This window comes from Amaranthus tricolor, chromosome 5, assembly GCF_026212465.1.
Source record: "Amaranthus tricolor cultivar Red isolate AtriRed21 chromosome 5, ASM2621246v1, whole genome shotgun sequence".
NCBI lineage: Eukaryota > Viridiplantae > Streptophyta > Magnoliopsida > Caryophyllales > Amaranthaceae > Amaranthus > Amaranthus tricolor.
In genome coordinates this window covers 28,346,462-28,372,124 of record NC_080051.1, presented here as the reverse complement: position 1 = coordinate 28,372,124, position 25,663 = coordinate 28,346,462, and the positions used below count along the sequence as shown (strand labels likewise).

The following is a 25,663-nucleotide window of genomic DNA, read 5'->3' as shown; positions in this document are numbered from 1 at the left end:
CATATAAAAAAAATTAAAAAATAAGCAACTTATGAACTTAATTTCCAATATATGCATTTTTTTCCCAGAGCATAGGTTCGGCATTCGTTCTTATTAACAATGAACAAAGAAGCTTGATCAAAAAGTCACGATCTTTGTTTGTTGTTAGTAACAGCGAACAAAGATTTTGACAATTTTTGACCAAGTTTCTTTGTTCGTTGTTAGTAACAACGAACAATTACGAGGCTAATCTTTGTTCGCTGTTATTAATAGCCAACAAAGACCTAGAATTTTTTAACCAAGTTTTTTTGTTTGCTGTTAGTAACAACAAACAACCCCGGATCTATGTTTTATGAAAAAAATATTTATTTTGAGAATTAAGTTTATAACTTGCTTATATTTAAAATTTTTTATATTAATTTGCTTATTCTTTTCAAATTTTCTTGTTTAAGAGAATAAAGACACATGGGACAACCTTACCTAAAAAGATAAAATGCTCGTTAACAGCTGCAATTAAAGATAACAAAGAAACATTATTGTCAAATCAACACTTGTTACATTCATATACTCGATCCCGAATCAAATTGAGCTTAGAAAAAAATGACAGGCTGCGAGTCTGTGAGCTGGTTTAGCTATGTTATGTGTGACTATCTCTTCAACCTTTATAGTACAAGACCTTGCCAGGCATCCGCCACGGTAGCATCGCGCGTTTAAATTAAAAATTGTTCCTAACATATTCCTCTTGCCACTAACAAAATTGTTTGGCATGCTTCAGATCATGCAAAAAATCAACAAACAAGTCTTTGAGGTTAAAAAAATATATCATGCAGCTGCTGAGAGCTTTTCGTCCTGCTCATCGAGATTGAGAGCTTCTAATAACTTTGGCCAGGATTCTGGGATGCCTCCTGGTAGGTCAAACTCCATTAGTTTGCCACGACTGCGATAGAAATCTTCCAGTGGTTGGCTCTGCAAGAACAATATGAATCAAACGAGAGAACAAAATACCAATTTAATAAAAGAAAGTGCAAACAAGAACGATCAAACAGTTTTACAACGATTCCGTTCAATGTAACTCAGCTACCAATCACAAGTTCCTTTCTCAAGAAAGAAAATTTTCCAAACAGCTGGACAGGCTGATAAGGGAAGGCGATGCAAGTTTCTATTTCTTTCTTAATTGACATCACTAATATTAAAAATATGACCTTTGGGTGGTTTCCTTTTAAAAATCCCACCTTTTGTTTATTTTTTTAAAAATCCGACATTTGCAGCGCATTTTCTTTTAAAGAACTTCCTTGTATCGTATACCTGATGTCTGATGAAGCCGAATTTTCCAAAATTAAAATAACAATGGCACGTATCATCTTATAATTCGTCAATGTTATTAAAGGAAAATCAAAAACCCTAACCTCCCCCACAGCCACCACCTCACAAACTACCCCCTCCCTTATAACGTTGTGACCCCTCCCCCTCCCGCTCCCCCTCCCCTGAAGGCTGAAGCACTTGTGATACACCCGCAGTCCCTTGGAACCACCCGTATCCCACCCCTACCCCACAGCCACCCACCGTGAAGCACCCTCCCTCAATGTTAATACACGAAACGACTCTCCCAGACTCTCACCTATCCCCGAACCCTCTCTCCACCGCTCCCAACATCTTCTTGGCGGCAACAATGAGAGGTGATAGGGTGGGAAACATGGATTTTTTTTCAAACCCCCCCCCCCCCCACCACCACCACCACCATTACAAAACCCTAATTACAGAACCCTAAATTGCACCATTGGTGGCTCACATTGGCTGAAATTGATCAATGGTAGTGCAATCGAGATGAGAGTGGTGCAGGATGTTGGTGCCTGGTACAGTGAAGGGCTGTTAGTGTGCACAAGAGAGAGGGCAAGGGCTTGTTGGGTCACAGTGAGGGTGATCGGTGGTGTGCTAGTGGTGTTTGCTAAGATGGCTATGGTGATATGCCCTTGGTGGTGGCTGAGAAGGGGGAGGGTTGGCTCTTTTTTTTCTTTTTCCTTTTTTCTAATTTAAACTGGTAAGTACCCAAAAAAAAACAAAAGTAACTAGTTTATCAGGTTATGGGTCATTAGGATGTTAAAAAGAAAATCGAAGACAAAGGTCAGATTTTTCAAAAATAAATGAAAGGTGAGATTTTTAAAAGAAAAACCACCTAAAGGTGGGAATTTCAAAAAGTAAATTTTCCTAAAAATATTTTAACCTATATAAAAGAATCAAGCTACCTATTTTACACTTCCAGTTTGGTGTGTTTGCAGTTTGCACAAGTCCACTTATAAGGAGAACCAAAAACTTCTTTTTAAAAATCTTTTATAGTATGCAGCTAGACTTACTAGCAACCCAAAAATGGAGTGGAGAAATCAGAAACAGTTGCTAACTTAAGGAAAAAGTCCAAAAGAAAACCATGCTCCTAGGACCAAAAACTCAACCACTGCCTAAACACCTTAAAAGATACACTTGCAAACAGAAGCAGTGAACTACTTTACAAATCACTTCACACAAATAAAGAAAAATAGTAAGGAAAAAAAAAACAAATTACATACACAACTACTTCCTCAATTCCTTTCCACGTAACTCTTCAATCATGATGGAAATAAATCCCAGAGTCTCTTGATGACAAAGACAATAAAATTACTTAGCTCCTCTGCTTTTTAGACCTTCTAACTAAAGCCTAAATGAACTTATCAATAGAAAACTTGAGCTAATTCCTACAACCATGACAGTAATTAAAGAATTACCTTCTCATTGTATACACGAAGTCGCTCTTTCACTACTTGTTCCGTATCATCAGCTCGGGTGATCAGCTTGGAAGCACATTGTGGAGGGGGCATAAGTGGAGCCATACTTATTCCAGGCTTCCCATTCTTACCCTCAATATTAATGGATGCAACATTAAAGTTTTTACCACATTGGCCACATATCCTTCTGCCGAGGCATTTCTCGATCAAAGCTTGCTCTGGTAGTTTCAGATTAACAACCAAACCTATATCCGTTACCCCTTCCAAAATTTCCTAAAAACGGAAGCGAATGACTAACAGTCAATAAGAAGAGCAAAAAGCACTCAAATGATATCCATTCAAAAAACTTAAAGCAACTGCCAAAGAGGTTTTAAAACTTCTTCACAAGCAATACAGAAGAAAAGAAACATCACAATTTTGCACCTTTCTAAAACCTAAAAAGCCATTCTAATTGAACTGAGATAAAAACATTCCTTGGAGTGTGAAGAGGAGACGTGATGGCATTCACGAGTCACGACCATGATTACACCAAATATGAAATTTATCAACGATAGGTGACGTAAGCCACAACCACGTTGAGAAACAAGTTATATGTGCTTCCCTAAAGTCAAACTTGCAATCAACAGATTCAATATCAGTTCAAAGTTCTTTAAGAGTGTGAAGAATCCGGAGTTACGAAGAATTGTAAAAAAAAAAAATCGGAACAGCCTTTATGTGGTGAGAAAAGGGCTGATCACCCCTATTATAGTTGTGCGAGTCATTGATGCGGAAAGAATCATATTAATTATTATATACATATTTCCCTTGAAAGTCACAACTATCCTCAACGTGCATATTAACAATTTATTTTTTGTTAATTACCTTTCGTATGAATTGTAAAAAGCAATTGAAAGAAGCAGATTTATCTTAAAGTTTAGGTTACTGCAGGTATTGACTATATTAGCTATTGAACTAGCCTATCTCCAGATCAACTGCCAAAGAAGAACAGTCACTCACAGGAATCTAAACACCAGGAAATGGAACATACACATACATAATATTTAAAAATGCTACATGGACACAGATGGACAATAACAATATACAATTAGTCCATAAAATCATACAAAACGCTGCATATCAAATTCACTGTCAGAGTATTACAATACATATGGAAAATGGAAATGAAATATATCAGCTCAAACACCTAAATATACAAGTAAAGTTCAGATTTAAATCAGGGAAGCAATAATAATCCTATGATAAGCGAGGAAATAGAAAATGATATGTTGCACACAAACAATAGACACTAAACGAGGCATTTGAAATATGTTAAATTTAACTTTTGATGTGTACACTCAAACAGAAATAATCTGGAATATTTGTTATTCAAAAACTTACTCCAACAATGGGAAAAAGAAGCTTACTGCTTGTCTGATTGTACGCGGAAAACCATCAAGAATGAAACCCGATTCACCTCTCGCTTCTCCAGCTTCAAGCCTCTTAGATAACAAGGCAATAATTATTTCATCAGATACTAGTTTCCCTTGGTTGACACCTGTAAGCTGAAAGTAACAAACAACAAATATGACCATCAAACAGACCAAAATAAGGGGACAAAGATGCAGCTAAGAGGGAAACAAACACACCAAGAGTAAGTCAAGAATTTGATCTTTAACTTGGAAAGGTACAAAAAATAACAAAACTCCCCAACAAATGATAGACTCCTAATTCATAAAGAATACAGGTGTAGACAAGATCAATTGCAAGCGTATTTCCAAAGAAGCGTCAAAGGCAGTATCAAGTATACACAGCCTGATTTTGTGATAGCAGAGTCATTTAGCACAAAAGTAAACTAAATATGGTTTCGATGGTTGTTGTGGACTCGTGGTGCTCTCTCATTCGAAGTGAGGAATATATGATATTGCTTGCTGAAAGTTGGAGAAAGTGAAGTTGTGAATGAACCATAGCAGATAGTAGTAATGAGAATGATTTATAGTGTAAATTTCATGAAATATATCATGTAATTTCTATGGTAATCAAATATTGATCATAAAAAAATAGTTCACGGTTTTCCATTAATCATAAACATTAAACTTGCCATGAAATTTTCCTACCAAAATTATACTGACTTTTTATAACCATCCCCACCATTTAAGATCGACAACCAAACGGGCCGTAAGAGGTATTGAAGGTGTGAAAACTGAAAATTACTTGGATCTTTGAGGAATTATACCAATTTTTAATTATTGGTAAACTAAAATACATGAAACCCAAGTATGGTTTTAGATAATTCCAACCCATTCTCAATGTGTAATTGGAAAATCAGACAACATCCCAAGAAGTTGAGTCCGTCTCCCTAGATCACTTAACATAATCTCCCAATATAAATTTACCTCTCCTAGATGCAAGATCCATAAAATTTGAAAAAAAGAGTAGCATTCCTAATAGATAAACCAAATTTGACCCCTTTTGGATAAGGTAAAATTCTTTTCAACTTAAAATATTGAGTTTCAACCACAAGAAGTTAAATTTGACAGTAGGAAATCCCTTAACCCAACCATTAATCAGCTTTTCCAAGATTTATTCATTCTAGCCATAACAGATTGCACCTAAAAACTAAGACAGAGAAAACTATGCTGGAAAAAAAATTTGAATATCGAATGTTTTATTTGTGTTCACAAAAAGCTCTCCTAATCTTCCAAAATTTTTCCGGCTGGAAAATCATTCAGAGCCCACACAAAACTAAAGTTTCACATATAGGCACCTTTTACAATAGGATGTGAATCTTGTAACAAACAAGGAAATATGCCTTTTTATTTGATCTTTGAAAAACAAGCGACCAAGGGAAAGTTACTTGCTTCACCCAGTTAGAGCTATCCAATTTCAAATCTCATTAATCAGTTTTTCATCTAGAGACTCGAAAACAATATAGGATATAATTTACAGAAAAAAAAAAAAAAAAGCCAGCTTATGGAAATTCAACCATGTCGACTCAGCAAAGACTTTTAGATTTACATCAACCAATGATGAAATTCATCTCAAAATTTCCAACAATTTTACAATGAAATCCCTACTGTACTTCGAACAATTCAGCCACATTGCCATTATTTACTATATAATTCCCCCTAAATAACCATTCGGAAATTGAAAAAAAAAAAAAAGAGAACCAATCCCATCAACAAATACACAAAAAAATTTAAATGTAAAACCTAAAAAAACAATATAATGATTGAATATCAGATCCTCATCATTAATTACTACCAAAAAAATCTGAAATTGACCATCGTAATTTACGTTTCGAATCATTCGTAAATCAAACAAAAACATCAATCCCATAAACAAATATAAAACCCTAAAATTGAATAATATGACGATTTAATATCAGATCCCCATAGAATAATTACAAATTAATGCTCAAAATAAATCAATTTCCAAACGGTAAAAATAAGAAAAGCAAACCTGATGAGCGAGGGGACCATTAGAAGAAAGCTCGTGACGAACAAGATCACCAGTAGCGATATGAGGAACACCGAGAAGAGAAGAAAGACGACTAGCGTAAGTTCCCTTTCCGACACCAGGACAACCCAAGAAAACCCACTGAATATTTCTGGAATTGTTGAGATCTGATGAAGAAGTAAGAGAGGTGGAAGTAGTCATCGATTTCCAAAGAGAAGAAAATGTAGATAGCTTTGACTTTGAGGGTTTTATCAGGCGGGTTGTGATGGCGGCCATTGTTGAATGTTGAAGCGAGGAAGAGATGATTGGATATCGAGAAAAGGAACGTATTGTTAATGGCGACTTCTCTTCTCCCTTTGGGCAGCTTGAGTGTACAATGTATTGCTACTTTTTGGGAGAAGCGTCTAGGGTTGGATCCGATGGAGGTCGTGGAATATTCTTTTTCCTGTTAAAACTGTTTTTTAACCCACGGTTAGGAAATTGCTTCATTGGTTAACTAACTCATGCACAGTCATCATCATCATCGTCACCGTCCCAATGAATTTGAAATTTGGGAAAGGTAAAAAGGAAGGCAAATAAATATCTTATCACAACGAGATCGCAATTTGAGGTGAGCCCCTCAACTTAGACATTGCTTTGCAAGAGAAAACAAAAAACGAGAAATAGAAAATACAAAAACATATGAATACATCACCAGAAAAACAAAACTAATTAGACTATAAGTAGACAAAAACGACGAAGACAACACTAGAACAAGAAAAAGCAGCAAGAAAAGTAATGAGACTCACATACACAGATTTAGCGTCTTCAACTACTCTTATCCTAAGATAAGTCTTTCGAAAGCCAGTACAATTCACTAAAGTCCTTCCGAAGTTGTTCCTCCCACATTATCTTATGTCTTCTTTTGCCATCGATTGTGATGTTTTTCGCTCTTTTCACTGGTACATTGCTAGAATCCCTTGTACATGACCAAATTACCTCAATTTTGCCTTCACACAACTTTGCAAAAATCAGAGCAACTCTTAGGCTCAGTCTTATAACCTCAATCCTGATTCTATTTATCATGGTGTGGTCGCACATCCTTCTCAGCGTAGAATATAATTTAATATAATTAAAATTTTTTTTATATGTAAATATAAATTAATAAACACTAAAAAATTTTAAAATTTCTTTTAATAAAGACATATAATTAAATTATTTTTTTAGAGAGGACTTAAGTAACTTCATTAAAATCAACATATATGTATATATAGGTGGAAAATGATTTTTTTAAAAATTACACATAATTAAATCAAATTGTTTTTAATAATAGACACCTAAACAATTACTTTCTTAATATCAATAAGGTGAAACAATACATTAAAAATTGAATTAACTTTACAAGTTTTAATACATGTATGGAAGATAGTTAAATAGATGTAAAGATAGATAGAAGTTTAGTACTAATGTAATTATTTATTGAAAATACTTTATTAAAAATTGATGTTTATTAAGGGAGAAACATATTAATGACTAGAACAATTTGTATTTATTCAAATTTTAGAGGTAGGCTGTAGAATTTCTTGAGCAAGAGAAAATAAAATATTTATTTTGTAAGCTAATTTATACCAATATATTTTAAACAACTTTTATATATTTCTTGTTGGAAAGAAGGGAAAGTATGCTTGTTGGGAAAAATAGAAATAAAAATCTATTTGTTTGGTTATTGGCTTATAGCTTATCTAATTTATGGGGGAGAAACTAAGACTTTTATTCAGGGGAGGTTTTCAACATGTTAAACATGTTTCACCGCATAGGGCTCTAAAAATTAGAAGCCTCAATATTAAATTACGTATTATATACTTAGTGTGTAATGATATAAATTTTATTAGTGTTTCACCCCTTATTATCACAATTCTCATTTCTCTCTACAACCTAAACACAACCCACCAAAAAATGTAAAATCAAAACTTATTTCCAATAAGAGCATTCAATATCAAGAGTAAGTTGTACTTCACACTAAAATATGGTGTAGCTCGACTTTTTTAATATTTACTCATTTTATTTATATCTAAATCACTTGTTTTTCCTTTCAAGTAAAAAGTGTTTATTGATCTCACATTGCCTAAAAATAAAATAAAAGCAGTCTTGTATGAGTCTGTCTCGCTATGAGACAGAAATATATAATTAGTCAATTTTTTAATTAATTACTCTAAAAGTTATAAGTGATGGCTTATACATTAATTATATTTCGTTGCAGGAACTTTTATTGATTATTCTTGAGTTGAGGGACTCTTTGACAGCGCTTCCACACCCATATCTTAGTTATAGTTTTTTATAAACGAAATACGAAGAGTACGATGATCACGAAGACTTGGACATTAAATATATATGGCTCAATAACAAATAAAAATTGTTGGAAATTTGTGAAGTAATAATATTTTTAGTCAAATACCCAACCTATATGGTCTGTCACCACTCACCAGTTTCTATACACCAGCGCCGGGAACCGCCATGTTCTTGAAGGTCTTGACTTGAAATAGAATTTGCTCTAAAATTCGATGAAAAGACCACACATCTACAACACTCTCACAAATCAAAAATGGCGAATTCCAATCCTCCTGTCTTCCATTTTCTCTCTCTTCCTCATTTTCTCCATCGCAATCCATCAATCTTCATCTCCATCACACCACTTCAGTTCAACAATTTCCGGTAGCAGTGATTCATGGCTTCCGGAAATCCCTAGGTTTGCGTATTTGATTTCAGGAACCAAAGGCGAAGGTCCGCAAGTGAAGCGATTGTTGCAAGCAGTGTATCATCCTCGAAATTACTATGTAATTCATCTCGATCTGGATGCTTCCGATGAAGAAAGGCTCGCACTCGCTAAATTTGCGAAATCGGAAGCGGTTGTACGACAGTTTAGGAATATAATGGTGATTGGTAAGGCGGATTTGATTACTTCGAAAGGTCCTACTGTTACTGCATCAATACTTCATGCTGTTGCAATTTTGTTGAAGAACGCTAGGGATTGGGATTGGTTTATTAATCTTAATGCTTGGGATTATCCTCTCGTTTCCCAAGATGGTTAGTTTTATTTTCAATTCCAGAAATTTGATTTGATTGAGCACCAATTGAATTAATTAAGATTGTTTGCTTGTTAAATGTAGATCTTTTGCACATCTTCTCTTACTTGCCTAGAGATTTGAATTTTCTTGATCATAGCAGTGACGTTGGTTGGAAAGAGTGAGTATTAATTTAGATAGAGGACTGTAATCGATTAGAAGAAATCAATTATCAATTATATCAATAAAATTTCCGTAAATGTAGGCATCAGAGAGCACGGCCTATCATCATTGATCCTGGATTGTATCATGTGAAAAAATCTGGTGTTTTTTGGGCCAAAGAGAAAAGGTCTTTGCCTTCTTCTTTCAAGTTGTTCACTGGTAAGTACGCCTTTCTATTTTTTTGCTTTACATCCTATTTATTGAATGTTTCTTCTTATCATTAAGTTGTGATTTGAATGGGAACCATTCATGGGCTTCGAGTCTTCGATATTGTCATAAAACTATAGGAAAATGTATGCGCACTTCTTGTGTTAGGATTTAGGTGTACCAAGTTTGAGGAGTGATTTTGTTTATTATGTGTTCTGTGCCTGTTGCTATTTCTAGTGCCTGAATTGCTTGTATGCTCAATGTCCTTGTGATCTGGACCTTCATGTAATTAGGTTTTTTTTGGCTACTGAGTGAGACTTGCGATGTTGGGGTTGCTCTTCTAGTAAGAGTCAAGAGGCTCCCAGTATGGGGCAATTCTTTAAACTTGCTAGGGATGTCATTGTTAAATCACTGTTCTAATAAGTTCTGACATTTTTTTAAAAAAACTATTGCTAGAAAAACATTGGCTGTTTTGATTTTTTCATTCTGTAAGGAAAGTTATGAACATTTATAAGTTAATGAGACTTTTAGTATGTTCCTTATATGATATTTCGATGGGCCAAAGATTTATAATTCTTTGGTTTTGGATTATGATGGACTATTTAAACTCATTGAATTAGTATACTTCTTATTTGTGTGAAGTTCTAAATGATATTTGCAACTAAGGGTGAATCAGATTCAGCCTTTATGTTATCACTAGTCACTTGCATTGGAGTAATTGAATGTTGATGGAATGTTACGAGAATTTTTATGTTTTACTGACTCTTAGTATAACAAAGTACAAATATTAGTCTAAAATTCATAAAAGAACATTTATTAGGTTTAGAGTTAGTGAGGCTTTAGGCATGGTTTAGAGACTCCTGGTATGCTATTACTAATAACATACAAGTAATAGTCTAGATTCATAGAAGAGCACGAAGAGATAGAAACATAAAATTATTTAGTGTACGTGTAAGGTCAAATGTTGTGACGCTTCAATAGTCACAAATGAAGTAGGCCTCTTCCAACCTCTATGAGAATGATTTTGTATTCATCGTTTTATACAACAAAACACAATCATTCTATTACTGTAATCTTCTTCTCTTACAAACTCTCTAGTCTCTACTTTCCTACAACAGTATCTTTCCCATGTCTTGGTGTTAACTTATTTCTTCTTGGATTTCGTTTTTGGACTTTTAAGCTTGACCAATTTGGCACCTTATCTTAGGTTAGGTAGCTACACTAGCTGAAGTGCTGCAGCTTTTGGGCTCTTGTTCTTCTATATAGAGGTTAAAATCATCTTATTCACGTTGTTTATATATATTTATTATATGACGAATTAATTGTTCAGGGGCTTCTGATTTCCGATGATCATGCAAGCCTCTTTAAAGGGGATTTGTAATGGATGATTAATCATCATTTGGGCAGATAATTCAAGTCACTAGTCACTGTGGCCATAAACAAGAACTCAGAAATAAAACATGTTTTAATTGGTTGGTATGACTATATTATGCATTACAACCTTGTAAGTTTGTGAATTTTAGAGGGTTTGAGTTAATAACGGTTTTTTTTATTGCTTGAGATTTAAGATAGGGTCAAAACAATGATTACTGAGTAATTGACTGCCTTATTATTAACTAGTGTATTAAAAATGTGAAACAGTATAGTGCCATGTTTCCTTTGGGCCGATGAAACTGTCCACTATCTATTTGCAATTGGTTGTATCGCTTTAATGGTTTGGTCTTTATTGACAGGATCTGAATGGGTGGTTCTAACTAAATCCTTTGCTGATTTCTGCATATGGGGATGGGATAATCTTCCTCGTACACTGCTCATGTACTACACTAACTACTTATCCTCTTCCGAGGGATACTTTCACACTGTTGTTTGTAATCACAAAAACTACCAGAATACTACTGTGAACCATGACCTGCGGTACATGAAGTGGGACAACCCTCCTAATCAGCAACCTGTCAACTTGACAGAGAAGCATTTCAGCGATATGGTTCAGAGTGGTGCTCCGTTTGCTCATAGATTTGCTTTGAATGATCCGGTTCTTGAAAAGATTGATCGGGATCTTTTGAGGAGAGTAGATGGTCACTTCGTTCCTGGAGGATGGTGTCTGGAAAATTATGTTCAAGGAAACGATCCATGTGTACATTTTGGGAATCCAGACACAATAAAACCAAGCGTGAATACCAAAAGGTTAGAGAAACTTATACTTCAGCTACTTGATCCCGATAACTTTAGATCAAAACAATGCCGATAGCTTGTATGAATTGCAAATATGTATGTAGTTCACCTAATGACAACAGAAATCAAATGTTTGATGTCCAGAATTTCCTGTTGAGTAGTTGGCATGAAAATGGACCTCATTTCTTCCAATCACTATGTATATATTATTTGTTGTCATATGTTGGATAATTCAATGTTCTGTTTTTGAGTTTTTTTAATGGAAAAATTACCAGAAATAATACAACTTTTTGTTTATTACTCTATAATAATACAAACTTTTGATTAACCATAAATAATACCAACTTAAATGGTTTTTTCCTAGAAAATCTCTAACAGGTTAAAAATTAAACTATAGGTGATTATAAGAGGAAAAAAAATTGGTAAATTAGTTGATAAACTAAAGTTGGTATTATTTTAGGAAAATACCCCTAAGTTGGTATTATTCATGATTAATCAATAATTGGTATTATTGTAAGGAAATTAACAAAATGTTGTATTATTCATGGTAATTTTTCATTTTTAATTAATTTTTGGCATACAATGAGATATAAAAATGTGTGGATGTAAAAAATATGTGGACAAAATGAAAAGAAAAATGAGTGTGAATGGGATTCGGATAAATGTAGAACATTGTTAAAACAAAAAAATCATCCGCAGAATTTCTTTTATCTGTTTCATTGTGTTTTTCGCTGACTAAAAACCAAGTAAAATAAAAGAATCTAATCCTGCGTGAAAAATTTAAAAGGCACAAATTATGAATTATTTTCCCTAGAGCATAACGTTAGAAATAATTTTTCGTTACCCGTCATTTAGGAGGAAAAAAACTAATTTTGCAATTTTACAAATGTGTCAAAAAAATGTTTTTGACAATGTGACGCACAAGGACTAACTTGAAACAAGAAATTAATAGGAAAAATTACCCTGAATAATACGAATTTTCACTGATTTTTCAACAATAATACGAACTTTCAATTAACCATGAATAATACGAATTTTGACATGTGTTTTCCGCTGGCATACCTGACCGGTTTATAACCGGGAGAAACGGTCACTTCCTCATTTCTTCATCAGTTTCATGGGTTCATAGACAGCAACCTTCATCTTCCTCATTTCCTCACTTTGCTCTTCCATTTTAATTACCTTGGTAGCAACAGAAAGCCGTTCCTTCCTTCCGCTTGTATGACCTTGTAGCTTCATCTGGGGAAGATCACAAGAAACATCATACTCATAACTTGATACTCATACTGAAGTCCACAGAAAACAAAAATTGATGAAAGAGAGACTAATAAGGCATTCAACAATACAAACCTTATAATTGCGCAAAATTGTCAAACACAAGACAAAATTGAATCTTATCTTCTTTTCTACCATTAACATAGCATAAAACATAGTCAAACACAAGACAAAATTGTGCAAAAAAGAAACATACAACTTACTTCTGAAAGAGGCTATCAAGACTGAAACCTCGTGACCCAGAAATCAGCTCAAAAGCATTCATAGATACTGGCTTTTTCCGTCTTTCTGTAACCAGATTTTTCTGCAATGCGAACATAAAATTAAAAAATTTGCTGACTATTACATTAATATATTAATTATTGGTTTAATAGACTAATCGAAATTTGGTAGTGGAAAAAAATCTCACTTCTGAGTTGTTAAAAGCAGCATCTACATCATCAAGATTCACATCCTCGTCCTCAGCAAAACTTGGTTGATGATACTCCTTTTTGAACCATTCATCTTGCAAAATTTCCGAAATTTTGATCCTCTGCAGTTAAGTAACATTCTCATTAGAAATCTTCGAACATGACAAAAATGAGAGATGGAGAAGCCAAAGACACATTCCAAGATTTATTTCATCGTGAAGTCTTACCGTCAGAGGATTAGGATTAAGAATACGTTTAATCAACTTCTTAGCACCAAATGAAAAACATGAAGGCATTACAAAGCTAGCATTATGAATCTGCAGCCAAAAAACAACCCATGTCAAAGATTTCATTTCTCGGTAAATAAGACGTGCATCAAATCAAATCAATCCCGAAACACTCACTTTTGTACAAATTTATGATATTCGGATCATCAAAAGGCAAGTACCCAGCCATTAGCACAAAGAGAATGACACCACAGGACCATATATCAGCTGATGTACCATCATAAGCATTACCAAGGAGCACCTGACGATAAATGAAAATAGTTAGGAAATACGAGAAAAATAGAAAAAAAATTTATCAAAAAAAAAAATAATTAAAAGAGAGCTGAGCACATTTACCGGTTACAGGTAAATTAGTATGCCAGATGAAAACACATGTCAAAATTCGTATTATTCATGGTTAATTGAAAATTTGTATTATTGTTGGGAAATCAGTGAAAGTTCGATTATTCAGGATAATTTTTCTAAATTAATATTAAATTATAAATTTTAATTACAAAATCATAAATAAAGAAGTTAACAATGATAAAATTTGACTAGTTATTTTTAAATTCTTAACTTCGACTATTATAAAATTAAGGTGAAATTAGCTCAAATTCAAAATTAATTTTTTATAAGCCAAATACTAAATTTACCCAATTTTAAATTTCCAAATAAAAACATGATACTCACCCAGCATTATATGTTTAGGTTTTTCCGGAAAAAAAGTTGTCCACAACACAATCTAATTTGAACATTAAATGATCAAAACTTATATTCGATCATGTTTCATTTGCTTGATCGGTATTGTATTAATACAGGCATGTTCAACTATGGACAAATAGGTGCGTCACGCAAGAAGTCTTCACTACAAGTTCATACTTTTTCTACTTCAATTCCTTTTAACCAGACAGAAAAGTACATTAGATAGACACAGCAATTTTAATATAAAGTTAAAAAAAGAAACAGTGATATTTATTCAATGAAAAAAATATATACATAAAGAATGGAAATATTGCTAGTTGTGGTAATCTTCTAGATTAAGTTCGGGAGAGCGAAGATCCAACAATCAGCCCCAACAATGATCCAAAAACTAGATGGTACCCTAGGAAAGAAGATAAAGGGAAGATGGAAGGGTGAAGAAGCACTCGTCAGTCGCCACTCATTATCTTGCATCAGAATCCACCAGCATAAAAGAAGCTGAAACCAAGAATTCCATTAACCCTTCCTTGACCTCAGCATTCCATGACATGAGCTTCTTCTCCGGATGAGTTAGACATTGGTTATAACTTGTAAGGTCACCACACCATACTGACAAATTGCATTCCCGCCAGCTGACAAGCAAGAAAAGTGTTTCTTATTCTTTTTCTTTTGATTTTTTATGAAGATTTGAATATGAGGAAACCTAATGGGAAATAAATCCATGTACAAGCTATGATTTGCTTACCGATATGTCGGTTGGAGTTATACTCCCACGTAACTTCTAACTTTCAGATTTCTTATTCAAACTCAGAAGCACACCAGCAGTAAGGCTTGTAGCCACAAAACCAAGAGAGACTTCAGTTCCCACATGGAATCCTGAAAGAAAAGAAAATAATTTAATGAGCACCACAAAATAGATGAAAAGGAAGCAAAGAGGACTTAGATCTGGATCACCCACCAAAGTAATCAAGGATCATCTTCAGCCCGATGAAGCCTAAAACAACAGCGATTGATGGCTGATACAAAATTAAATTGCAGCTTTCTTTAGTATATAATTATGTAAAAACCATACAGATCAAACCAAGACATTGAAATCCCCCACCCAAACTATGACCTATCAATCAAAAAATATACAAAAATAACATTAAGGCGTAAGACATATCAACAAGGAAGATCATATTTCAATAGACACAATTTATTCATACCAGAACACCACAAAGTCTCACTTAATTCTTCCTAGTACATCCGTTGACTTGGACTATATTTCAATAGACAAACTTTATTCATACAAATAGCAGACAATGAAGATTATATTGATTCCCTCATTTAGTTCCAAGCCTTCACTTCCACTCACTTGTAGGCATACACTAGATTGCCAAACCATTTTCGAGAAAGTTAACTCACCTGTAGGTACTCCAATTCGGCCATGCTCTCAGATATAAGGGTATACAATGATCTCAACCCTGTATAAAAATCGACACAATCATTTTATCTTTAAAGAGTATAATTAAAGAATACCAATCAGTATAACTCATGCTCATTACATTTTTTCCTGAAAAGGTTATTTGGGTGGACAAGTATTTGGGAAGGAAAAGAAAAGAAAAGCATTGGACATAAAGGGAGGGTGATGTGTGAAGAATATTGTAGTATGTTTAAGAAAGCTTGAGTAAGTCTAGGTCAGTTGTAGCTCCTAATTAGTTTGTTTAATCATCTCATAAACTAATTTATATAAATAGCATTGTGAAGGTTCATTTTAAACTCCGGCTTAATTTAATGAATGAGAATTTGAGCAGTGTGATTAATTGAGACATTAAGGTAATAAGGTTTGTACTTTGTCTTTAATTGTTCGAATTCCAATATGAAAGAAACTTTTTAGATTAATTGTTAAATCTACAAGAAATTTGGAACAACTTTTATATTTATTACTTAAACAACGCATCTCATATTCAAGCGTTTTGGATTTCACAAAGGCACAAAAGCATTAAATTCCATTACTCGCCATGAACAAGCAAGACCCTAGTCGTGAGTCACCAAAACAATAAATTCTAAAAATAGACTACCTTGGCGTCAAAATTCCAAGCTGAAAGGAACATACAAATGCTTAATTGAAAAGCCAAGTGCAACAATGGTTTGAGCTATTAGTTGATCACTATTCACTAATGAAATGTAGTGGTAACAAAACTCCTCCGTCCCCTGAGTTTGCTACATAGGGATTTGACAGAAATATATAGGAGTATTTATTTATTGGGAGAACAAGTCAAAATCTTTAAACTGTGTGGATTGTATCAAAAGAAAAGAAATGTGTAGATGAGAATTAAAGGGAGCGATGGCCGGTGGAGATCATTTCTATAATAGAAAATGTAGTATATTAAGTGGGACGGACAAAAACAAAAATTGTAGCAAACTCAGAGGGACTAAGAATACACTCTAACGATCTACCAGCTTAGTGGCCCCAATGATTGAAACATTTAATGTTTAGTTGTTTACTAAGATCATTAAAAACTAACATGGATTCTTCATGTTATGTAATAAATAATAAGGTATAAAGAACAAAACATCACCTAAGATGGCAAAGAGATTGGAGGTAAAGACTGTGAAAGGATCTCGAGTCACACCAAAAACTGCAGGTATTGAGTCAACCTGCATGTAACAGATACAGGCAAATGCGAATCAAATAATCTGTTTATCATAGCAAGGTTAAGGATTAGGTTAAGGATTGACATGAAAAAGCAGAGGACGTAGAAAAGAACCTACAGCAAACGCAATATCACTCAACTCAATAACTGCTACAGTAAGAAGTAAGGGTGTTGCCTGCCCAAAATTTTTGACGCCTGTTAGAAACCAAGTAAATATTACTGTAACAATACAAGAACAAAACAAATGACATATAAGTACATTCTTCTATAAAATATCAAACTAAAAACCCTCAAGTGATCTAGAAAAATAGGCAAAGAGACTAAAAGAGGACTTCTTTGAATCTACAAACAAGGAAAAGCTTCACCGAAGAATTTGGTTAGGCACTGAGATACTAGGACAAGCTAAAAGAAGAGAGCCATTGCTAGGAGAAGGTTCCGATTCTCTTATAAAAATTGGGATGATCTGCACATGAACCCTTGGTGAAGGAAGGTTAAGGCTTGGAGTAGGGTCTTTGAGCCTTGGCGTAGGGAATTAAGCCTTGGGGTGGACATTTTAACGGATGGAATAGTTAGTTAAAAATAAAGTTCCTTTGGAGAAGGAAGGTTAAGGATTGGAGTAGGGGTTTTAAGCCTTAAAATGAACATTTTAAGCCTTGGAAGGGGTGTTTTAAGACTTGCTGTAGAAAAAAATGTTGCACTGTACGGTTGCACACATCAGGCAGTCTACAGACTGTTCATATTATCATGAATTGTAATACTTACAAAATCATGTGCACTTCCATTTATATGAAGTAGCAGATGGCGTTTGCAATCAAGGGTAAACCAAAACAATCTCTTTGTTATTACAAGAGTAAGGTTGCATGCATCCAACCCTAAATCTTCGCCTAGACGGGTGCCAATTAGTTGCATTGCAGTTATTGAATATCTTGTAAAATGTTTAACAACAACAGTGTGATATTATACAGACAGAAGTCCATCACAACCTAATACAACCAATACAGTAATTTACCACTAACAGTCCAATATGAATGGCCACTCACATGTGAAAAAAAATGATTAACTACTCAATTCATTCGTGACTGACCTTCCATACACCATTATCGACTCTGAAAAAACGACTGCCATCGTAAGTAGCTGCAAGGTTGAAAGACAAAAATGAAAACAGTAGATAAGTAATCTTAACAGCAGTGCATTAACTACACTAAACAATCAGAGCACAACAATCCGAAGCTTAAACCCTAAAGCATTTTCTATTACACCACTCCAATACTCAAAGCAAATCAGTCTAGGATCATCATTAACAATGTAGTGTTCACATAGTCTAAAGAGAGAGTTATTTGTCTATTTTTGATGTATTAACCAAACAGCTGAAGCATCAAAATCAGAAGATATTATTTTTAATGACCATTATTTCGATGGGGGCAAAGATTAATAGATTTTTGGTTTCGGAATTCGGATTAAAATGGACTAAAAAGCAAAGGGCTCATCAAATCATGTGCCCTTCTTATTGTGAAGTTTCACATGAAGTTTGCTACCAAGGTTCATCGAAAATAACCTCATTGTTAGTTTTATCAGCAACAAGAGTATGCCTACATCCGACCCTCGCAAACCCCACCCTAGGTGGGAGTCAATTAATGGAATATGGGTTACGGTTGTTGTTGTTGTATTAGCTCTACAACTTTCTAAGTAACAAGCTTAATTTTTGACTTCATCCTTGTATCTTAGGGCACAAGTAAAGCATTGAATTGTCATAATATATACAATCAATGCGTCCAATATGTCACTTAAGTGTTTAAGATGATACCCAAAACATTTTCAATTGCTTCATCAAGCTAATGTAGGTTCCAGCATCATTAGGGAGGATGAGTCTATGACTACTTTCTAGATTACGAGAAAGCCTGGAAGTTTTGAACATGCGATTTTTCCAGGAAGGAAGTTTAGCCACAAAAGTGGCATCAACCTCCCAAGACCACACAACAATGCCAAAACCTTAACGCCAAAATATGGCATCAGCTAAGGCCAAAGGAACATTGAAATGTCCAGAAGCTCAGTTGCTCGGATTCTTTATTTTATCTCGAGTGCTCATTTCGGACCCTTGACATCTGGACAGACACTTAGACAATTCAATTTGGTTCAAAATATTTGGATTTTTTCATAAAATAGCTCATTCAAGCACTTAGATACATATCAGAGTCGAACATGGGTATTTAGTCGGAGTAACATAGTCCACAAGAATCTGCATTAAATAATCGAAAAACTACAGAATGTCAAAATATTAGAGATCATTTCTAACCTGTCACAGGAATAACTTTTTGGCAAGTCTTTACTATGAAATTGTCCGACAAGTCTTCATCTTCTTCTTCAGCGGTGAATAACTATTTTCAATAGGAAGGAAAGGCACCAATGCCAAAAAGAATACATTATTGTTGAGCATGGAAAAATTAAGAGCACAAAAGATTTTGCAACAACAAAAATAACAAAAGTCTTAGTTCTAACAATATGGGGTTGGTTACATGAACCAAAGCAAATCCAAGTGGGAAATCGTCACTAACAAATATTATACTTTATTTGATCCTATGTAATAAACTAATAATGATCTACAACTAAAAAAATCATTTCCAACGACCATCTACATTAGATTCTCTTCCTTCATTCATTCATATATGTTGTTATATGCTCCTATATATCTCAATTATTCATGTCATCTATCACTCTTGTTATCTATGTCGTATTTGGCCTATTTCTTCCACTTCTAAGCTCCTCAAAGTTACAACTATCCACTTTTATTGCGGCAACATCCAAGATTTTGCACTATGTGCATCAAACACCTCAATTTTAACCACTAGGCAGAAATTCATTGACCAACTTACAAGAAGCGGAATAGGTAACAGGTGGAGAGAGGAGTGCCAAGATGAGGAGGTAGAAGAGAATAGGCTGACTAAACAACAACACCTGAGAGTTCAAGTATATTCTCATTTTGAATCATACCCTCTTAATATCAACTGAACAATTAGTTTTAAAGTTTGACTTTTCTATCATACACACGCAATACAGACCTTAAGGTTAAAGATAAAGTTGTACCTTAAAAGCAGAAAAAAGGAGGATTGCTGCCAATAGCAGGTTCACCACTTCAAATCTCTATCAAAGAGAAACATAATGCACATCAAAATTAGTCACCATCAAACCAGATTCAGAAGACAAAATCCGTGATATGGCAGAATTCAACCTGAAGAGTGGCCGTCCCAAGAACTATCAATGACAAACGGAATACAACGGCGCCAGCAATACCATAAGAAAGCACACGATTCTAGATATAAAAAAGAATATGATAAGACAGGAAAGAATCCAAATAATGTAATCAATTCCAATTTGTAGAATTAAAAACCCTTTACAATTCTATCTTTTAGATAAATAGAAGAATAAACGTTCCCATCCAATTTGTTCTCAGATATAAATCAAGTAGGAGATCTCAAAGAAGACAAAGTGAACAAACCATACCTGGTACATAAGGGGCACCTTAAAGTACTTGAAAATCAAAACAAAAACAAACAGATTGTCCACGGAAAGACTTTGCTCCAACAAGTACCTGAAAACAACTCTTGCCAACAGATGAAAATTCACATACAATAACTAATATGAAGGAAATTGAGGGAAAACATGCCACACGAATAAAATATGCACACATTTTGGAATAGAGACGGCAATTTCCAGATTAAAAAATTTATTCACTCCAAAACTGAAAATTATACTAACATGCTGACAATCCATCTTAAATTAAAATATCCCTCTCTTTCCTCCATCTCATTACTATATTCAAGACAACAACAAATCAAACTATTAAAAAGCTACTGTCAACTAATTTAGAGAAGGTTCAAAACCAAATTGATTTTGGCATGACCACAAGTACACAGCTTATATTACTAGCAAATAACAATTTTTTTTATCTTCTTTTTCACAATGTTTTCTTATCTACATCTATATACTCAAACAGATTTAAATTTGACACATGACAGCATAATATTCAACTATACATTAACAGCTATACGTGGCATCATACTATTAATTATAGATTTAAAGGCATTTAGTTGATATTAAATATTATCAATCCTAAGACAAATATACAAGAAATTACATAATATCTTCAAATTAACTATAATTAGGATAATTCTCACTTATGGGGAAAATTTTCTTATGGCAAAAAGCAAGAAAATGAATAGAACCATGTTTTCACTCTCAACAACTAAGCTAGAGCTTGGACTTAGAACGGTGCAGGAGCACAAATGTGAGAAAAGATAACATGCTTAGAACTCTAACTATCAATAAAATAGCAATTTTAAAACAAAAAAAAATTATGAAGTAATAACTACTCGATATTGTCGAATCTTTGACCACTTAATACTAAAGTATACAGCAACGTCATAACCTTAATCCCAAAAGATTGGAGCCGGCTACATAAAAAAATATATCATTTGCAATAATCATTCACGCAGATTCTTCTTCTCCATTCATTTTGATTTTGTACCATCTTAATTTGTAAATCTAGATACTTCATATTCTTTTCCATTCTTGTCCTTTAAGTCATCTTTGTACATGGCCAAACCATTTTAAACGATTCTGTTCCTTGGTGTTTGCAACTCCTAAACTTTTTCTTATATCTTCTTATCTAATTCTATCCCTTAAGGTATGCCCACTCCTCCATCGAAGCATTCGCATTTCTGCTACTCTTATCTTTCTACTATGATCCTTTCTAAATGTCTAACATTCTGGTCCATATAATAACGTTAGTCTAATTGTTGTTCGATAAAGTTTTCCCTTTAACTTTAAGGGCATGCTTCAATTACATGATATTCCTTTAGCCACTCTCCATGTTTACCACCCACACTTGATTCTATTAGTCACATCTTCTTTAGATGTTCCCACTACTCTGAAATACAGACCAAGGTATTTATAACATCCACTTGGAACGATTTCTTTCTCTTATTTTCTTAATAGTGTCCCTTGTTATCTCATTTGTGCTAAAATTACACTTTATAACTTTGTCTTGCTCCAACTTCCTCCTCCCGGGTTTCATCTACAAAAAAATGTCACTAACAAACAACATGCACCAAGGCACGTCTCGCTGTATCGATCGAGTTATCTCATATAGGATTGCAACAAAAAGAAAGGGCTTAGGGCCAAGCCGCAATGAAGGTACTTGTGATCGAAAAATTTTCTGTAGCCTGTCCATTTGTCTTAACATTCTTCTTTACTTCTAGATACATATCTTGCACTAAATTAATGTATTTCTTGGGAATTTCCTTCTTTTTCATTGTCCATCAAAGTACTTCTCTTGATACCTCGTCATATGCTGTTTATAAGTCAATACTTTCTCCACCTAATATTAAAGTATCTAAGACTAAAAATCTGTGTAGTTTACAGATGTCGAATACACTTTGAGCTTAGCCCTCAAAGCACAAGCCACAACAATAATGTTAGTCAACTACATAAACTATCCTCAAGAGTTCCAAACTCTTTTTCATCGGAGTACGAGTCAGCAACCCAGTATCCCGCACAAGTCAAGATCTGGGGGGAGGGTAGTGGGCAAATCATCCCGCACAACCCAATTCCAAACTCTTTTTCATCATATCAATTTAATTCCCTCCATCAAAGTCATGTAACCTATTTATTATGAATTCTATACTTTAAGAGTGTTTCCTCATTCATTTCAAGTTTTCAACATATGAGTCTCAACGACAATCATCTATAAAACATTATACTTATTCCTTTATAATGGTCCTAACATTTTATTAAACATGTATTGTAGCACAAGCCTATATAGATCCTTAAAAAAATCACTTTAAATGTAGTAAGTACACATCATAAGTTTGCAAAAAGCCATTACGCATAGTTACTAGGAGTTGGGCACATACATCAAACAATTGGTTTGTGCAAAGAGACGACTATATGATGTAACAAGTACAGTCACATACCCCGCAAAAAATTCAGAAGCTTTTCCAACACCATCGTTTAAACCCAAGCCAATACCAAAAGCCACAGCAGAACATACCTAACAAAATGATTAACTACTATTTAACACAAGTACAAGAAAATGGGAAAAATTCAAAAAAATGTTCAAAGATACTCACACACAAAGCAACGGTTTTGACAGATGATGTATAGCTATGTTGATCATTCTTCTCTTTTACTGCACTCCCTGTAGAAGTTGATAAAGGAGACTTGTTGCCCTTATTATTCTGATATGTTTGACTACTATCTCCGTCCCCTTCTGAAACCATTCAAGCATAAACTACCTCAAAAGAGTTTAAAACAAGGGAGTTGCGCCTTTACATGCACCAAATCTCATGTATAATTATACATATTCAAGTACAGTTGTGAGGAATATTTTTTCCATGTGGTTTAACTTATCTTCCTTGCGTAAATTTTAAGTCATGTATGCTGCACGACTATTATTGTCATTGTATTTGGGTATGTTGCGCAACATTCTTAGTTTTAAAAAGCATGAGGCATCCTAAGGAACTTAGGTTCCACAAAGCGTAGAAAAGAAATAAAAAGCCACATGAGAAAACACAAAAGAGAATAAAAACAAAGAAGAGAAGAGAAGAGAAATATATCTTGAAGGTGCATGCGTCAGCTGGATTTTTTTCTTAGGCTAAGACCAAAAGGTGTTGTGAGGTGCTAACCTTAGGTGCTATAAGTCACTTGCCTTACGCCTTGCCCAGACGTATCAAGGTACCTTAAGCGCTATAATATGTGGTTTTGTATTAATTTAAAGAACCATAAATTGTTGGGTTTGGTTTGATAAAAATTCAGTTGTCGCAAGCTCATGTAAAGGAGAATGATTGTAATAGCTTGATGACAACCAGTGTAAAACATCATCACGAGATGGATGCATGGAGTACTTAAATGAGTTGTTCAATAAACATCAAACGGGAGCTTGAATGAGGGTGGAGGGGGGGAAATATGGAATTTCGAGACCAATAAACAAAGCAATAAGAAATAAGCTATGAAGAAAATATAGCATACAAAGCAGTGGGCCTTTAGATATTCCTATTTAGGCTTGAAAATGTTTATAGATGATGATAGATTGATATCTAATTAGTTAACAGACCTCCTTACCAAAATAATATGGAGAATAAACAAGATAACAATTGACAAAAGACTAAGAACCAAAAAGAAAGCGCAAGATTTTTCTAATTACAGACATTTAAGCAAATGAACCACGCAATTTATAGTAAAAGTGAAAATTAACTTATTTTTTTCAACACTTGTTAAATAGCAATATCTCAAAACTACCACAAGTAAACAAAATTAATCCTGAAACGAAAAGGAAGATAACGAGGACAAGGCAGCAAACCTAAAGCAGTAGAAGTACCATCTTCTTCCTTAGTAATCTTAGCATAAACTCGCGAAAAATTATGCGCCGGACGATAATTTTTATTGTACGCTGCAAATTCATCAAAATCAAACAAATTTCCATTCAGAAACTTCAAATTTCCATTCAGAAACTTCAAATTTCATACAAAAAATACTGAATTTATAATCAAAAGAGATAGACTGCCTGATCGAAATGGATGTTGAGAGATCTGAGTAGTAAAGCATCGTAAATTGGGAGTGAAACCCTTATCGAATTTGAGAGGAACTGCGATTGATTGAAGTCGAAGACAATTGTTAGTTACAGAGGTTACTGCCATTTTCGCTAGGTCCAACTTCCAGTACGCTACTCCCACCACTCACTCGGTCACTCGTATATCCTACGCTGCGAAGTACAAACTACACCGTTTACGACGCGGTTGTAGTCGGTATTAAATGATATAGCGGTAATAAAAATAAAAAATTGAAATAAACAAGCAATTTTAACAAAACAAATTAAAAATAAAAAATAAGCTTCGATTAACTTGATTCTATAAATAAGCGTTTTTATGTCCGAATCAAAGATAAGGTATGTCCGCAGTTACTAAAAGCGAACAAAAAATTGGTCAAAAAAGTCAAAATTGTTTTTTCGCATTTAATAATTGCAAACAGAAGGACATTAAAAGGGACAAAAAAAATAGAAATTATGTTTGTTCAGTAGAAACTGTGAACAAATAGTTTTTTTTTTGGTTTTTTTGGTCCCTTATAACGTTATGACGTTATCTCCTTTTGTTCGCATTTTTTAACTGTGAACAAATAATTTTGACTTTTTTTACCAACTTTTTTGTTTGCTTTTATTAACTGCAAACATACCTAAACTTAGGCTCGGACATGAAGACATTTTATGAAAATTTGCATTACAAATTATTTCTATTACTGTCATTTAATACGAACAATCAAATGGGGCGTTGATGTTTTCATTCCACTCACTTTTCATCAATTTTCATTTTGGATTGAATGAGTTATTTTGTGTCACTTTTCTTTTCATAAATGGATCTCACCATCTACTTTTAGTCTCATTCACATATCTAAACTCTTTTATAATATTATACAAATAATTAATTTTTTTTTCTTCATTCAATATTACATTTATTACGCTAATGACAAAAATATAACTGTCTAAACTTACAAAACCTCTCGAGTCATGAGCAAGTACATGGGGTGGGTTCAATCTTGTGTGTTCCCCTTATGAAATAGGTTTGTTTTTAATATGGA

The 25,663-nt window shown here is 34.0% G+C and overlaps 4 protein-coding genes across 5 annotated transcripts; 1 reads left to right on the top strand and 3 right to left on the bottom strand.

Moving 5' to 3' along the window:
• Positions 1 to 460: 460 nt before the first annotated feature.
• Positions 461 to 6,816, bottom strand: LOC130812649 (adenylate kinase 1, chloroplastic-like). The gene is made up of 4 exons (XM_057678190.1): positions 6,174 to 6,816; positions 4,139 to 4,276; positions 2,736 to 3,008; positions 461 to 945 (listed from the first exon to the last, which is right to left on the bottom strand). Exons 1-4 carry the CDS (start codon positions 6,444 to 6,446, stop codon positions 802 to 804), a joined length of 828 nt encoding a protein of 275 aa, XP_057534173.1. The 5' UTR covers positions 6,447 to 6,816; the 3' UTR covers positions 461 to 801.
• A 1,746-nt stretch (positions 6,817 to 8,562) lies between these two features.
• LOC130812514 (beta-glucuronosyltransferase GlcAT14C) lies at positions 8,563 to 11,993 on the top strand. Its single transcript, XM_057678000.1, has 4 exons — positions 8,563 to 9,233; positions 9,317 to 9,392; positions 9,477 to 9,592; positions 11,314 to 11,993. The coding sequence occupies exons 1-4, from the start codon at positions 8,711 to 8,713 to the stop codon at positions 11,826 to 11,828; spliced, it is 1,230 nt and encodes a 409-aa protein (XP_057533983.1). The 5' UTR covers positions 8,563 to 8,710; the 3' UTR covers positions 11,829 to 11,993.
• Positions 11,994 to 13,061: 1,068 nt separating this feature from the next.
• LOC130812516 (CBL-interacting serine/threonine-protein kinase 9-like) lies at positions 13,062 to 14,436 on the bottom strand. Its single transcript, XM_057678003.1, has 4 exons — positions 13,842 to 14,436; positions 13,665 to 13,754; positions 13,437 to 13,559; positions 13,062 to 13,331 (listed from the first exon to the last, which is right to left on the bottom strand). Exons 2-4 carry the CDS (start codon positions 13,731 to 13,733, stop codon positions 13,227 to 13,229), a joined length of 297 nt encoding a protein of 98 aa, XP_057533986.1. The 5' UTR covers positions 13,734 to 13,754; positions 13,842 to 14,436; the 3' UTR covers positions 13,062 to 13,226.
• A 160-nt stretch (positions 14,437 to 14,596) lies between these two features.
• Positions 14,597 to 24,875, bottom strand: LOC130812515 (thylakoid membrane protein TERC, chloroplastic). 2 transcript variants are annotated; one of them, XM_057678001.1, is made up of 15 exons: positions 24,597 to 24,875; positions 24,393 to 24,482; positions 23,164 to 23,303; positions 23,008 to 23,084; positions 20,537 to 20,624; positions 20,265 to 20,345; positions 20,120 to 20,176; positions 19,332 to 19,413; positions 18,123 to 18,172; positions 17,157 to 17,213; positions 16,964 to 17,042; positions 15,807 to 15,865; positions 15,361 to 15,418; positions 15,148 to 15,278; positions 14,597 to 15,034 (listed from the first exon to the last, which is right to left on the bottom strand). In XM_057678001.1, exons 1-14 carry the CDS (start codon positions 24,727 to 24,729, stop codon positions 15,184 to 15,186), a joined length of 1,146 nt encoding a protein of 381 aa, XP_057533984.1. In that variant the 5' UTR covers positions 24,730 to 24,875; the 3' UTR covers positions 14,597 to 15,034; positions 15,148 to 15,183. The 2 variants fall into 2 exon arrangements, with proteins under 2 accessions (XP_057533984.1, XP_057533985.1); XM_057678002.1 differs by having other exon boundaries at positions 24,411 to 24,482; positions 24,597 to 24,819.
• Between the last annotated feature and the right edge of the window lie 788 nt (positions 24,876 to 25,663).

What these genes read in the sequence shown, in the direction of transcription:
- LOC130812649 (XM_057678190.1), bottom strand. Translation starts at nt 6,446, where the DNA reads ATGGCCGCCATCACAACCCGCCTGATAAAACCCTCAAAGTCAAAGCTA. An exon ending in ATGGTCCCCTCGCTCATCAG is followed by an intron (nt 4,277 to 6,173) that starts GTTTGCTTTTCT and finishes TGTTACTTTCAG; the next exon opens with CTTACAGGTGTCAACCAAGG. An exon ending in CGCGTACAATCAGACAAGCA is followed by an intron (nt 3,009 to 4,138) that starts GTAAGCTTCTTT and finishes TTCCGTTTTTAG; the next exon opens with GAAATTTTGGAAGGGGTAAC.
- LOC130812514 (XM_057678000.1), top strand. Translation starts at nt 8,711, where the DNA reads ATGAAAAGACCACACATCTACAACACTCTCACAAATCAAAAATGGCGA. An exon ending in TCCTCTCGTTTCCCAAGATG is followed by an intron (nt 9,234 to 9,316) that starts GTTAGTTTTATT and finishes TGTTAAATGTAG; the next exon opens with ATCTTTTGCACATCTTCTCT. An exon ending in AGTGACGTTGGTTGGAAAGA is followed by an intron (nt 9,393 to 9,476) that starts GTGAGTATTAAT and finishes CCGTAAATGTAG; the next exon opens with GCATCAGAGAGCACGGCCTA.
- LOC130812515 (XM_057678001.1), bottom strand. Translation starts at nt 24,729, where the DNA reads ATGGCAGTAACCTCTGTAACTAACAATTGTCTTCGACTTCAATCAATC. An exon ending in TCAACATCCATTTCGATCAG is followed by an intron (nt 24,483 to 24,596) that starts GCAGTCTATCTC and finishes ATGAATTTGCAG; the next exon opens with CGTACAATAAAAATTATCGT. An exon ending in TCAAAACCGTTGCTTTGTGT is followed by an intron (nt 23,085 to 23,163) that starts GTGAGTATCTTT and finishes TCATTTTGTTAG; the next exon opens with GTATGTTCTGCTGTGGCTTT.
- LOC130812516 (XM_057678003.1), bottom strand. Translation starts at nt 13,733, where the DNA reads ATGCCTTCATGTTTTTCATTTGGTGCTAAGAAGTTGATTAAACGTATT. An exon ending in TTAATCCTAATCCTCTGACG is followed by an intron (nt 13,560 to 13,664) that starts GTAAGACTTCAC and finishes ACTTAACTGCAG; the next exon opens with AGGATCAAAATTTCGGAAAT. An exon ending in CTGCTTTTAACAACTCAGAA is followed by an intron (nt 13,332 to 13,436) that starts GTGAGATTTTTT and finishes TTCGCATTGCAG; the next exon opens with AAAAATCTGGTTACAGAAAG.